Here is a 15,099-nt window from a genome sequence, read left to right on the forward strand (position 1 = left end):
CCGCCCCTGGCAGGAAACCCTTTGTCCTTATCTCCTGCTCTGGGAGGACTCCCAGCAGCAGGAGGGCAGACTTGTGTCTCGGTGGCAGCATCCATTTTGTGGATGCTAAGGCTCTGTCTGACTTTAACCGGGGTTACAGGTTACATACATGTCGTGTCCCTCTAGAGGGGTGGAATGCTAACCCCGTCGCCAGAATTGGCGAGGGGTTAGTATTCCAATTCGTATGACACCTTACTCGACATGTTTTGATAAAGCGATACCAGAGTTGGCATATAACCGCGAGGATTATAATGCACTTAAGAGTATATGGTATGCGATATCATGGAAACGGCTAAGGGATGGATCCCGAAAGCCGCAGACAGGCTCAGCTCATGCCAGAGCACCATCTCACACGATTCCAAGCACTCTGCCTTCAGGATTGTTAAGGCCTGCCATAGGAGTGACTGATAGGAGATCTGTGTGTCCATTTTAGGGTTAGATATAGGTATACTATATCTAAAGCAAAGGGTGAGTACACCACCTTGCCCCAGCTGTCGTGCAGCCAGTTGTGTCAGTTTAGTTAGTCAGCCCAGGGGTGGCATAATACATGCTTCAGCCCCTGGGAGACTTCTGGGTACACCTCAGCCCTGGGTACAAGGACTTGGAGAGGGCCCAGTGCCAATTCAGTACCTGAGTACAATTTGGATAGAGAGAACAGCTAGGCTGTGGGTCTGATTAGCAGGCCCACAGCCAGGGAAAGTCGTAAACCAGTGCAGCAAAAAGCAAAAATCTGGGTGATCATAGGATTGCAGACCCTACTCTCCTACACTCATAATGTAAGGAGACAGAGCATAATAGTGGTTTAGTCTGAGTGAACTACAGTCATTGGTGTGCCCCAGTTTCCTGCTCCAACTGCAATACAGCAGACTTATGTAGTACAGAAGAGGGCAGTAGCTCAGTAAGTCCTGTGATAGACTGTGGATTCCAATTGTTCTGTGCTGGGGCAAAGCAAAACATTGTCTAGTCAGACTTATTACTGCAATGTGCATGGCAAATAAATTGTTCCTATTTACCGGAGTGGGTGAAGAGTCAAGCGTGAGGTAGTAGAAGTTGGCAAAGTCTGAAGTATTTCCAATAGTTTCTTCTTTAGAGATGAAGCCACACTGGATGTGGAAGAAAGTGACAGAACACCAGGTATATTGTTTCTGTTAGGGGGCTTATGTGAGGTAGGTGGATAGCAGCAGACACAAAATTACTTTATCTATTTTGTGATGTAAGAGTAACGTTGAGTAATAATGTAAGAATGGTGAGTACTATGTATCACTAGAAGGGGAGAAGCAAAACCCGAAGAAGGTAAGAATGTGACAGGGTTTCAGGTATTTCTGTTATGTGACTGGAAAAGTGCCATGGTAGAGTAGCAGATAAAGATAGGGTACAAAATTGTATTATTTCCATTGTGGGACAAAAAAAAGAATTGGTTGAAGGAGACCGCACACTATTATTATTTCAACTGGTGGAGGAGAACCATACACGAGGCAGGGAGTCAAAGGTGAAACGAAGTACATGTTGTTTATGTGCCCTCCCCTCCTCAAACTAACTTCAGGGAACAGTTCAGGGGTCTTAGTCATGGAGGGCATACACTATATATAAATGAATTCACCATCCACAAATAGGCGATTTTCAAGTGAGTCAGTTACACATTTAACTTAGCTTTCATAGTCTATGACACACAAAGCACTTAGTGTAAATCTGCCTCCTTGTGGATGAAGAGGTATCCGCAATTCTTTTCATCGTTAGACAGGACTTTTGTGAGGCTTTTTGAACAATTTTCACAATTCAGGCATTTTGGAGGAATTTGAAGCTCCAGAAAAGTAAGGGTGTCAAAAGTATTTATCATGTCTTAATATGTTAACATTTCTGTGATTTTAAGTGTATGGAAGTCTTACCATGTTTGCTTCATGAGTATTTTGAAGCCATCAGGGCAGGTAGATGGGACGGGTAGGTGCAGGCTATTACTACCTACTCCCCAGATAATGGCTGATGAGTCAACATCCTTGTAGGGAACTTCTCCTGTCAATAGTTCCCATAAAAGAACCCCAAAGGACCTGAAACAGAGGTAGAAGTAGAGAGAAAACACAATTAATATTCTAAAATGGACATAGTAGATATATATACGCAAATATATGTTTATACACAGACTCAATACCCAAGGTTAAGTGATGTTAAATGATGACTCAAAAATACAATATCAAAAGACAACTGGTTCTTGGGTATTAGTTACAGATAACATAGTAGAATGAGGTTAAAGATCAGACCCCCATCATTAGTGAGTCTCAAACAATATATGGTTAAATATTCTTAAACAGAGACAAAATTAAACAACGAAATACAACTTTTTATTACATTCACTTGTAGACATTCGGAACAAACTCCAGACACTATGGTACACAGTACAAAAAGTGATGCAGCAAAGAAGGTGAGTGAGATAACTGCAGCCCCGACTCGTAAATATCACAAGTCTTTCAAAGACAGTCAAAGTTGGGAAAATTAGCGACGTTTCAGCAGCAGTAGAACTATCCACAAGTCTTATAGGTACAAAAATGGTGTGTCAGTAGCCTTTTTCAAATAAACAAGCAAAAAAAATGGTTATGAGTGACAGAACAGAGGTGTATGTATGTTGTCAGTGGCTAAAGTAAAGGTAGTACTGACAGTAACTGGAGGAGGAATAAGCAAGTGAGAAATATTGCAGGCAAGCACATTAAAGATCTCTTGTTAATAATGTCATGCAGTCCTACAAAGCCAGTGAAATGTTAGGAGTAATAAGTTTGACTGTTCAAACTCTACTCTAATTTGTGTCAATTTCCATGAACTGATGCTCTGCTAGAAGAATGAAACTTGATGAGGAAACTGAGCCGTCTCCTTTTCCAGCACATATTGTTAGTCAACCACTTTCTGGTTCCACACTCATAAGAGTAAGGGTAACCCTACTGGGTCTTGCCTGTGCTTTGGGAGGCACACTTCCCACGCAGTGAGTTAATCCCAAAAAAGATACCATGCATCTTTTAACTATTACAGTTAAATATTGAGCTTGTTTGAGATTGCAGGGAGTAAGGCAGGATTTGTAGAGCAGTGGTGACATATGTTGAAATTATCTGGCAATTTTCAGACCTGCTGATGTGTGGCTGGTAACATGTCAACAATAGGAACCTGTAACAGTAACCTTAAAATACATAATAACCATGTGTAAAGTAATTAATTAAATGTTATGGGTCTGAATTCACCTGATAAATGTACAGCAATGTAGAAGGTACTCCTGGGACATCACTCTGACATTGCCTGTCTCCAAGAGACACATAACCACAGCATCGGGGGAGGAGCTTCACGCGCATCCGAGATGGCCGCGTGAGAACAGGGTTCCCGAGGACCCTCGCTACCTCCCGCATTTATCCTGGATAATATCCTGATTTGATGGAAGGTCATTGAAGACACAACCCGGATGATGTACTAGCAGGTTTTTGGGTCGGAATCGGACACAGGGTCCCCGAGTTCTGCCGTCCTGAAAATTGCGGCCTTCTCCTTGGAACAGCCTGGACCTTGAGTTGTGGCAGTACCCAGGTCGTAATTCAACAACAACGGCTCGAGGGGATCAGACCACAGCCTCACTTCACTTTCGGTTTCGTTTCTCCGGCGCACTGTCTCCTATCTGCGGTGAGTCTGTTGTTCGGATGAAATTATTTACAACAAGGGGTGGTGATGGACAGAGTCTCTGAATTAAGCAGAGTACTCTCACCCAGTCAAGAGATCAGGGCTAGATCCAACACCGTTTTTTAGCTCATTGCACCATCCCAGTTTCAGAACCTGGCTGTATGCAAATTAGTCTGTCCCTGGCCCAGTGCATCATGGGAACAGGGCAGACCAGACTACAAAAGCCAATTCTTACACTGGGAAGGAAACAAGCTTCCGGGGACCGGTTTCTGCCATTTCAGGCGTCTCCGGCCCGGCTTGCTTGAATCCTGATGGTGCAATGAGCAAGGGACTCACATCTGAGTATACCCTTCCACGCTTAGGGTGGACAAAATTATTTACAACAAGGGGTGGTGATGGACAGAGTCTCTGAATTAAGCAGAGTACTCTCACCCAGTCAAGAGATCAGGGCTAGATCCAACACCGTTTTTTAGCTCATTGCACCATCCCAGTTTCAGAACCTGGCTGTATGCAAATTAGTCTGTCCCTGGCCCAGTGCATCATGGGAACAGGGCAGACCAGACTACAAAAGCCAATTCTTACACTGGGAAGGAAACAAGCTTCCGGGGACCGGTTTCTGCCATTTCAGGCGTCTTCGGCCCGGCTTGCTTGAATCCTGATGGTGCAATGAGCAAGGGACTCACATCTGAGTATACCCTTCCACGCTTAGGGTGGACAAAATTATTTACAACAAGGGGTGGTGATGGACAGAGTCTCTGAATTAAGCAGAGTACTCTCACCCAGTCAAGAGATCAGGGCTAGATCCAACACCGTTTTTTAGCTCATTGCACCATCCCAGTTTCAGAACCTGGCTGTATGCAAATTAGTCTGTCCCTGGCCCAGTGCATCATGGGAACAGGGCAGACCAGACTACAAAAGCCAATTCTTACACTGGGAAGGAAACAAGCTGCCGGGGACCGGTTTCTGCCATTTCAGGCGTCTTCGGCCCGGCTTGCTTGAATCCTGATGGTGCAATGAGCAAGGGACTCACATCTGAGTATACCCTTCCACGCTTAGGGTGGACAAAATTATTTACAACAAGGGGTGGTGATGGACAGAGTCTCTGAATTAAGCAGAGTACTCTCACCCAGTCAAGAGATCAGGGCTAGATCCAACACCGTTTTTTAGCTCATTGCACCATCCCAGTTTCAGAACCTGGCTGTATGCAAATTAGTCTGTCCCTGGCCCAGTGCATCATGGGAACAGGGCAGACCAGACTACAAAAGCCTATTCTTACACTGGGAAGGAAACAAGCTTCCGGGGACCGGTTTCTGCCATTTCAGGCGTCTTCGGCCCGGCTTGCTTGAATCCTGATGGTGCAATGAGCAAGGGACTCACATCTGAGTATACCCTTCCACGCTTAGGGTGGACAAAATTATTTACAACAAGGGGTGGTGATGGACAGAGTCTCTGAATTAAGCAGAGTACTCTCACCCAGTCAAGAGATCAGGGCTAGATCCAACACCGTTTTTTAGCTCATTGCACCATCCCAGTTTCAGAACCTGGCTGTATGTAAATTAGTCTGTCCCTGGCCCATTGCATCATGGGAACAGGGCAGACCAGACTACAAAAGCCAATTCTTACACTGGGAAGGAAACAAGCTTCCGGGGACCGGTTTCTGCCATTTCAGGCGTCTTCGGCCCGGCTTGCTTGAATCCTGATGGTGCAATGAGCAAGGGACTCACATCTGAGTATACCCTTCCACGCTTAGGGTGGACAAAATTATTTACAACAAGGGGTGGTGATGGACAGAGTCTCTGAATTAAGCAGAGTACTCTCACCCAGTCAAGAGATCAGGGCTAGATCCAACACCGTTTTTTAGCTCATTGCACCATCCCAGTTTCAGAACCTGGCTGTATGCAAATTAGTCTGTCCCTGGCCCAGTGCATCATGGGAACAGGGCAGACCAGACTACAAAAGCCAATTCTTACACTGGGAAGGAAACAAGCTTCCGGGGACCGGTTTCTGCCATTTCAGGCGTCTTCGGCCCGGCTTGCTTGAATCCTGATGGTGCAATGAGCAAGGGACTCACATCTGAGTATACCCTTCCACGCTTAGGGTGGACAAAATTATTTACAACAAGGGGTGGTGATGGACAGAGTCTCTGAATTAAGCAGAGTACTCTCACCCAGTCAAGAGATCAGGGCTAGATCCAACACCGTTTTTTAGCTCATTGCACCATCCCAGTTTCAGAACCTGGCTGTATGCAAATTAGTCTGTCCCTGGCCCAGTGCATCATGGGAACAGGGCAGACCAGACTACAAAAGCCAATTCTTACACTGGGAAGGAAACAAGCTTCCGGGGACCGGTTTCTGCCATTTCAGGCGTCTTCGGCCCGGCTTGCTTGAATCCTGATGGTGCAATGAGCAAGGGACTCACATCTGAGTATACCCTTCCACGCTTAGGGTGGACAAAATTATTTACAACAAGGGGTGGTGATGGACAGAGTCTCTGAATTAAGCAGAGTACTCTCACCCAGTCAAGAGATCAGGGCTAGATCCAACACCGTTTTTTAGCTCATTGCACCATCCCAGTTTCAGAACCTGGCTGTATGCAAATTAGTCTGTCCCTGGCCCAGTGCATCATGGGAACAGGGCAGACCAGACTACAAAAGCCAATTCTTACACTGGGAAGGAAACAAGCTTCCGGGGACCGGTTTCTGCCATTTCAGGCGTCTTCGGCCCGGCTTGCTTGAATCCTGATGGTGCAATGAGCAAGGGACTCACATCTGAGTATACCCTTCCACGCTTAGGGTGGACAAAATTATTTACAACAAGGGGTGGTGATGGACAGAGTCTCTGAATTAAGCAGAGTACTCTCACCCAGTCAAGAGATCAGGGCTAGATCCAACACCGTTTTTTAGCTCATTGCACCATCCCAGTTTCAGAACCTGGCTGTATGCAAATTAGTCTGTCCCTGGCCCAGTGCATCATGGGAACAGGGCAGACCAGACTACAAAAGCCAATTCTTACACTGGGAAGGAAACAAGCTTCCGGGGACCGGTTTCTGCCATTTCAGGCGTCTTCGGCCCGGCTTGCTTGAATCCTGATGGTGCAATGAGCAAGGGACTCACATCTGAGTATACCCTTCCACGCTTAGGGTGGACAAAATTATTTACAACAAGGGGTGGTGATGGACAGAGTCTCTGAATTAAGCAGAGTACTCTCACCCAGTCAAGAGATCAGGGCTAGATCCAACACCGTTTTTTAGCTCATTGCACCATCCCAGTTTCAGAACCAGGCTGTATGCAAATTAGTCTGTCCCTGGCCCAGTGCATCATGGGAACAGGGCAGACCAGACTACAAAAGCCAATTCTTACACTGGGAAGGAAACAAGCTTCCGGGGACCGGTTTCTGCCATTTCAGGCGTCTTCGGCCCGGCTTGCTTGAATCCTGATGGTGCAATGAGCAAGGGACTCACATCTGAGTATACCCTTCCACGCTTAGGGTGGACAAAATTATTTACAACAAGGGGTGGTGATGGACAGAGTCTCCGAATTAAGCAGAGTACTCTCACCCAGTCAAGAGATCAGGGCTAGATCCAACACCGTTTTTTAGCTCATTGCACCATCCCAGTTTCAGAACCTGGCTGTATGCAAATTAGTCTGTCCCTGGCCCAGTGCATCATGGGAACAGGGCAGACCAGACTACAAAAGCCAATTCTTACACTGGGAAGGAAACAAGCTTCCGGGGACCGGTTTCTGCCATTTCAGGCGTCTTCGGCCCGGCTTGCTTGAATCCTGATGGTGCAATGAGCAAGGGACTCACATCTGAGTATACCCTTCCACGCTTAGGGTGGACAAAATTATTTACAACAAGGGGTGGTGATGGACAGAGTCTCTGAATTAAGCAGAGTACTCTCACCCAGTCAAGAGATCAGGGCTAGATCCAACACCGTTTTTTAGCTCATTGCACCATCCCAGTTTCAGAACCTGGCTGTATGCAAATTAGTCTGTCCCTGGCCCAGTGCATCATGGGAACAGGGCAGACCAGACTACAAAAGCCAATTCTTACACTGGGAAGGAAACAAGCTTCCGGGGACCGGTTTCTGCCATTTCAGGCGTCTTCGGCCCGGCTTGCTTGAATCCTGATGGTGCAATGAGCAAGGGACTCACATCTGAGTATACCCTTCCACGCTTAGGGTGGACAAAATTATTCACAACAAGGGGTGGTGATGGACAGAGTCTCTGAATTAAGCAGAGTACTCTCACCCAGTCAAGAGATCAGGGCTAGATCCAACACCGTTTTTTAGCTCATTGCACCATCCCAGTTTCAGAACCTGGCTGTATGCAAATTAGTCTGTCCCTGGCCCAGTGCATCATGGGAACAGGGCAGACCAGACTACAAAAGCCAATTCTTACACTGGGAAGGAAACAAGCTTCCGGGGACCGGTTTCTGCCATTTCAGGCGTCTTCGGCCCGGCTTGCTTGAATCCTGATGGTGCAATGAGCAAGGGACTCACATCTGAGTATACCCTTCCACGCTTAGGGTGGACAAAATTATTTACAACAAGGGGTGGTGATGGACAGAGTCTCTGAATTAAGCAGAGTACTCTCACCCAGTCAAGAGATCAGGGCTAGATCCAACACCGTTTTTTAGCTCATTGCACCATCCCAGTTTCAGAACCTGGCTGTATGCAAATTAGTCTGTCCCTGGCCCAGTGCATCATGGGAACAGGGCAGACCAGACTACAAAAGCCAATTCTTACACTGGGAAGGAAACAAGCTTCCGGGGACCGGTTTCTGCCATTTCAGGCATCTTCGGCCCGGCTTGCTTGAATCCTGATGGTGCAATGAGCAAGGGACTCACATCTGAGTATACCCTTCCACGCTTAGGGTGGACAAAATTATTTACAACAAGGGGTGGTGATGGACAGAGTCTCTGAATTAAGCAGAGTACTCTCACCCAGTCAAGAGATCAGGGCTAGATCCAACACCGTTTTTTAGCTCATTGCACCATCCCAGTTTCAGAACCTGGCTGTATGCAAATTAGTCTGTCCCTGGCCCAGTGCATCATGGGAACAGGGCAGACCAGACTACAAAAGCCAATTCTTACACTGGGAAGGAAACAAGCTTCCGGGGACCGGTTTCTGCCATTTCAGGCGTCTTCGGCCAGGCTTGCTTGAATCCTGATGGTGCAATGAGCAAGGGACTCACATCTGAGTATACCCTTCCACGCTTAGGGTGGACAAAATTATTTACAACAAGGGGTGGTGATGGACAGAGTCTCTGAATTAAGCAGAGTACTCTCACCCAGTCAAGAGATCAGGGCTAGATCCAACACCGTTTTTTAGCTCATTGCACCATCCCAGTTTCAGAACCTGGCTGTATGCAAATTAGTCTGTCCCTGGCCCAGTGCATCATGGGAACAGGGCAGACCAGACTACAAAAGCCAATTCTTACACAGGGAAGGAAACAAGCTTCCGGGGACCGGTTTCTGCCATTTCAGGCGTCTTCGGCCCGGCTTGCTTGAATCCTGATGGTGCAATGAGCAAGGGACTCACATCTGAGTATACCCTTCCACGCTTAGGGTGGACAAAATTATTTACAACAAGGGGTGGTGATGGACAGAGTCTCTGAATTAAGCAGAGTACTCTCACCCAGTCAAGAGATCAGGGCTAGATCCAACACCGTTTTTTAGCTCATTGCACCATCCCAGTTTCAGAACCTGGCTGTATGCAAATTAGTCTGTCCCTGGCCCAGTGCATCATGGGAACAGGGCAGACCAGACTACAAAAGCCAATTCTTACACTGGGAAGGAAACAAGCTTCCGGGGACCGGTTTCTGCCATTTCAGGCGTCTTCGGCCCGGCTTGCTTGAATCCTGATGGTGCAATGAGCAAATGACTCACATCTGAGTATACCCTTCCACGCTTAGGGTGGACAAAATTATTTACAACAAGGGGTGGTGATGGACAGAGTCTCTGAATTAAGCAGAGTACTCTCACCCAGTCAAGAGATCAGGGCTAGATCCAACACCGTTTTTTAGCTCATTGCACCATCCCAGTTTCAGAACCTGGCTGTATGCAAATTAGTCTGTCCCTGGCCCAGTGCATCATGGGAACAGGGCAGACCAGACTACAAAAGCCAATTCTTACACTGGGAAGGAAACAAGCTTCCGGGGACCGGTTTCTGCCATTTCAGGCGTCTTCGGCCCGGCTTGCTTGAATCCTGATGGTGCAATGAGCAAGGGACTCACATCTGAGTATACCCTTCCACGCTTAGGGTGGACAAAATTATTTACAACAAGGGGTGGTGATGGACAGAGTCTCTGAATTAAGCAGAGTACTCTCACCCAGTCAAGAGATCAGGCTAGATCCAACACCGTTTTTTAGCTCATTGCACCATCCCAGTTTCAGAACCTGGCTGTATGCAAATTAGTCTGTCCCTGGCCCAGTGCATCATGGGAACAGGGCAGACCAGACTACAAACGCCAATTCTTACACTGGGAAGGAAACAAGCTTCCGGGGACCGGTTTCTGCCATTTCAGGCGTCTTCGGCCCGGCTTGCTTGAATCCTGATGGTGCAATGAGCAAGGGACTCACATCTGAGTATACCCTTCCACGCTTAGGGTGGACAAAATTATTTACAACAAGGGGTGGTGATGGACAGAGTCTCTGAATTAAGCAGAGTACTCTCACCCAGTCAAGAGATCAGGGCTAGATCCAACACCGTTTTTTAGCTCATTGCACCATCCCAGTTTCAGAACCTGGCTGTATGCAAATTAGTCTGTCCCTGGCCCAGTGCATCATGGGAACAGGGCAGACCAGACTACAAAAGCCAATTCTTACACTGGGAAGGAAACAAGCTTCCGGGGACCATCACCACCCCTTGTTGTTAATTATTTTGTCCACCCTAAGCGTGGAAGGGCATGCTCAGACATGAGTCCCTTGCTCACTGCACCATCAGGATTCAAGCAAGCCGGGCCGAAGAGGCTGAAATGCCAGAAACCGGTCCCCGGTAGCTTGTTTCCTTTCCAGTGTAAGAATTGGCTTTGTAGTTTGGTTTGCCCTGTTCCCATCATGCACTGGGACAGGAACAGACTAATTTGCATACAGCCAGGTTCTGAAACTGGGATGATGCAGTGAGCTAAAAAACGGTGTTGGATCTAGCCCTGATCTCTTGACTGGGTGAGAGTTTTCTGCTTAATTCAGAGACTCTGTCCATCACCACCCCTTTTTGTTAATTATTTTGTTGTTCGGATGAGCTCCGATGCCATCTCATCGAGCTTCGAGCTAGTGACTGTTTGGCTGTGGACTCAAATTGGCTCAACTTTGCCTCCTGTATTCTTGTGTGTGAACTTTAAGGAGCCATTTGGACCAGATCCCGAACCTCCCTCCGGGGCACCCGACTCGCCATGACGGGCAAGCCTGAGGGTGAGAAACGGAAAGTCAAGACCACTATCCGTGGAGGTTCAACCCAGACGAATGTCATGGATCGCTACACACTTTCTAAAGGATCCCCTGGCGGCGCACCTAAGACCTGGGAGGAGGCTGTCGACGATCCTGCTGTATTGGCAGACTTAACGCTACAGGACATGATGGGCGCCATTGCTGGTATTCAGTCTTCTATCGGCCAACAGTATGAAGCCTTGGCTTTGAAGTTGGACACGGTGGCTATTGATGTTAACCTCATTCGCACTGATCTGGCCAAGACGAATGAGAAGGTGAAGTCATTGGACCTAAAGACATCCAGCCTTACCACGGATGTGTCCGACTTGCAAACAGAAGTGCGCAACCTTAGATCAGCTAATGACTTTTTTGCTCGTCGCTTGGAGGATTTTGAAGGCCGTGCACGGCGCAATAACGTGCGTATTATCGGGGTCCCGGAAGATTCTAGTTCACTCGCCACTGATCTTCGAGTGGAGGACCTCATTCTTAATCATCTGGCACCCAAGGGCCTGAGCAAATTCTTTGCCATCGAACGTGCGCACAGAGTGCCAGGGGGACAGGTGAAACCCGGTTTTCCCCCCCGTCCGATTATTGCACGGATCTTCAACTTTAGAGATCGCGACGCCATTTTGCAGGCGGCACGGACAAGCGGCCCTACGCAGTTCGAAAACGCTGCTGTGAACTTTTATCCGGACTTTTCTCAATCGGTCCAGAAACAACGTATGGGATTTCAAGGGGTGAAACGGCGGCTTAGGGACATGGATCTAAAATATGCTATGTTATTCCCGGCCCGAATGCGTGCTGAATATGACAATCGAACATTCTTCTTTATCAGGCCAGAGGACGCGAGTGATTGGTTGGACACTTTGCCGGCTCGCCGTGCTGGCCAGGAACATGCTGGTGGTGCTGAAGGGGGACTGATGGACCAAGAATGATTATGACGCCTGTGTCCGGAACACTACTCAACGTGACCAGCTGCGGCTCACTGACTTCTTTGATTATTCCATTCGTATCTTGGGAGGTGGCGGGGATGGCGGGACCCTTTCCTCCTCTGGGGTTTTCTTTGTGTAGATTAGTTCTTTGTTTGTAATTGTTAGGGCGACAGGCACACTGCAAATTGGGGTGGCTTTTGAGTCGGTGCAGGGGTGCAGGGTGGGGGGGAGTTGTGTTGGGAACCTCGGGGGGGGGGAGGGACATGATTTGGGATTGTTTGTTTTTTCTTTTTCAAGGCAAGGTACTTTCACTATCTTTGACATTGGTGTGACGCTCGTTTTGCGATGGGAATTCATTGTGGATCTGAATGGGGTAGAGGGTATTGTGCTGGAATGTGAATGGGTTGGGTGATTGCATAAAGAGAGGGGTGGTCATGCAGCTGTTGCGGCGCCTTTCGCCTGATGTCGTTTTGCTACAAGAGACACACTTGATAGGAAACACTTGTCACGCTCTTAATAGACGGGGTTATCGTCTTGCTGCCCATTCTGGATTTACATCTAGTTCTAGAGGAGTGGGTATTCTGCTTAGGGTTTCCCTCCCCCTCGAGGTTGATGATGTGATCCTTGATGCCAGGGGTCGATATGTCGCACTTGTTGGGCGGTGGGAGGGAAAACCAATTTTGTTGGTGTCGGTGTATGTCCCCCCGGGCTTACAATCCACAACATTTACGGACCTGGGGCGGATGGTTCTGGGTCTCCCGGAGGGTGTTTTGATACTGGGTGGTGATTTTAACTCCGTCATTTCTGGCAGGATAGACCGCTATCCCCCCGAGATCTTCCTGCTGCGCACTCCTGGTTGGGTGACTTCCTGGAAACATTGGGACTCAGACTGTTGGAGACTAATGCATCCAGAGCAAACACAGTTTACTTTCCATTCGGGAGCTCATGGTAGTCTTTCTAGATTGGATTATATCCTGATACCGGCGGCACTGTCCCCCTCGATTGGAGAGATTAGACACTTAGCCCGGGGTATTTCGGACCATTCCCCTATTTGGTTTCATTTTAATCTTGGCATCGGAGCCGAAGGGAGGGTGGCTCCGATTAACCCCTGGCATCTTCTTAACCCTAAGACTCGCACTGAATTGATTAAATCATTTGATCTGTATTTTACTGAGAATGCTGGTTCTGTATCCTCGCCTGTTTCGTTATGGGAAGCTTTTAAGACTGTGATCAGGGGACAGGCATTGTCTTTGGTGGGGTGTGCCAAGAAATGTAAGAATGAGGCAATTGTTCAGCTCGAGACTGAAATCACAGACCTGGAGACTGCATTGGAACGAGAGGTGTCTCGAGAAGCATTACATGTCCTCCGCCTTAAACAATTAGAATATAAAAATTTGGTTACGGATGCGGCAAAGATGATGAGTAGGGAACAGCAGGGACGGCTATATGATGTGGGTGATAAAGCAGGAAAATTGATTGCCTGGCTGGACAGAAGGGAGAGAGCGAGTCGAGTGGTTCCGGTGACATGCGGTGGTGTGCGTGTAACGGACCCTGTTGAAATTGTTGAATGCTTTGCTGATTATTTTCGAGAGGTCTATACCTCGGTGTCCGACAGGCCCGAGGAGGATTCGCAATTGTTACTTCGGGATGTAGCACTTCCATGTTTGTCGGAATTGGATCGGGACGGTTTGGATGCCACGCCCTCGGTGGATGAGGTGGCTCTCGCGCTGCGCTCCATTCGTTCCGGCAAGGCTCTGGGTCCCAATGGCCTTCCTGTTGAACTGTATAAGTTACGTCCTGATACTCTAGCTCCCTATCTCCGTGATAAGTTTTTGGCTGCGCGAAACAGTGGCTCCCTCCCTAGAGATCAGCGTCTTGCGACCATTGTTGTGATCCATAAGGAGGGTAAACCACGAGATCGCTGCTCATCTTATAGACCCATTTCGCTCTTAAATGCGGAGCCCAAGATCCTCGCCAAACTGCTTGCTAATCGTCTGATTACGGTTATTAGCGACCTGATTCATCCGGATCAATCGGGTTTTATCCCGCACCGTAACACGGCATTAAATTTGCGACGTTTGCATGGTGTTCTCGCGAGGGCCCCGACGCTGCGTGAACCGGCCATCTTGGCGTCCTTGGACGCCACGATGGCCTTTGATACAATTGAATGGTCTTACCTCTGGGCGGTACTCGCCAAATTTGGATTCGGCGCAGGTTTTATTGGTTGGGTCAAACTCCTGTATGAAACGCCACTGGCACAGGTGGTGGTTAATGGCCGGGTCTCCGCACCTTTTACCCTCGGGAGGGGCACAAGGCAGGGTTGTCCGTTGTCCCCGCTCCTCTTTGCTTTGGCGTTAGAGCCACTCGCCGCTTGGCTACGGTGGGAACCTTCGATGAAGGGTATACGCTGGACGCCGGAATTTGAAGATCGTATTTCCTTATACGCGGATGATATTTTATTGTACCTTACATCTCCCCAAAAATCGCTCAACGTATTGTTTGACGTGCTTAACTCCTTCGGGAAGAACTCGGGCCTTATCATTAATTGGTCGAAATCCTACATTTATGTACTTGCGGGTGATGTCCCTCGTTTGCCATGGGGCTGTCCCATCCAGTTGTCGCAGTCTGGCTTTAAGTACTTGGGTGTGTTTATCTCGATGGATCCGGCGGTTCGCTATGAACGTAATTTACTCCCCCCACTCCAAAGGTTGCGCTCCGATGTAGCGCGTTGGCGTAAATTGCCGTTATCTCCCCTAGGGCGCGCGGCCCTTTTTAAAATGATGTCCTTACCGCGGTTCCTATACGCACTTCAGAATAGTTTTGATGTCATCCCGTCGAAATATTTTCGGGAAGTAGAATCGTTGCAGAGGCAACTACTATGGGACGGGCGTTCATGCATCGCTCTTCCGAAATTGACACTCCCCAGGTATGATGGCGGTATAGCGCTCCCGGATATTCGTAGGTATTATTGGGCTTCCCACCTTGCTGCCATCAACCACGGGATGTGTGGCCCGGCGTTGAATCCAGCATTTGAAATGGATAAGTGGCTGCTCCCG

General features: G+C 48.2%; 1 protein-coding gene across 4 annotated transcripts in view; it reads right to left on the bottom strand.

Moving 5' to 3' along the window:
* MAP3K13 (mitogen-activated protein kinase kinase kinase 13) overlaps positions 1-15,099 on the bottom strand; it is a 536,979-nt gene that overhangs the window by 111,751 nt on the left and 410,129 nt on the right. For all 4 annotated transcript variants that reach the window (XM_078680462.1, XM_078680465.1, XM_078680461.1 and 1 more), the window contains one exon: positions 1,926-2,084. In XM_078680462.1, the coding sequence (XP_078536588.1) occupies positions 1,926-2,084 (159 nt within the window). The remainder of the gene's footprint in view (positions 1-1,925; positions 2,085-15,099) is intronic.

The sequence above is a fragment of the Lissotriton helveticus genome, chromosome 3_1 (assembly GCF_964261635.1).
Source record: "Lissotriton helveticus chromosome 3_1, aLisHel1.1, whole genome shotgun sequence".
NCBI classification, from domain to species: Eukaryota; Metazoa; Chordata; class Amphibia; order Caudata; family Salamandridae; genus Lissotriton; species Lissotriton helveticus.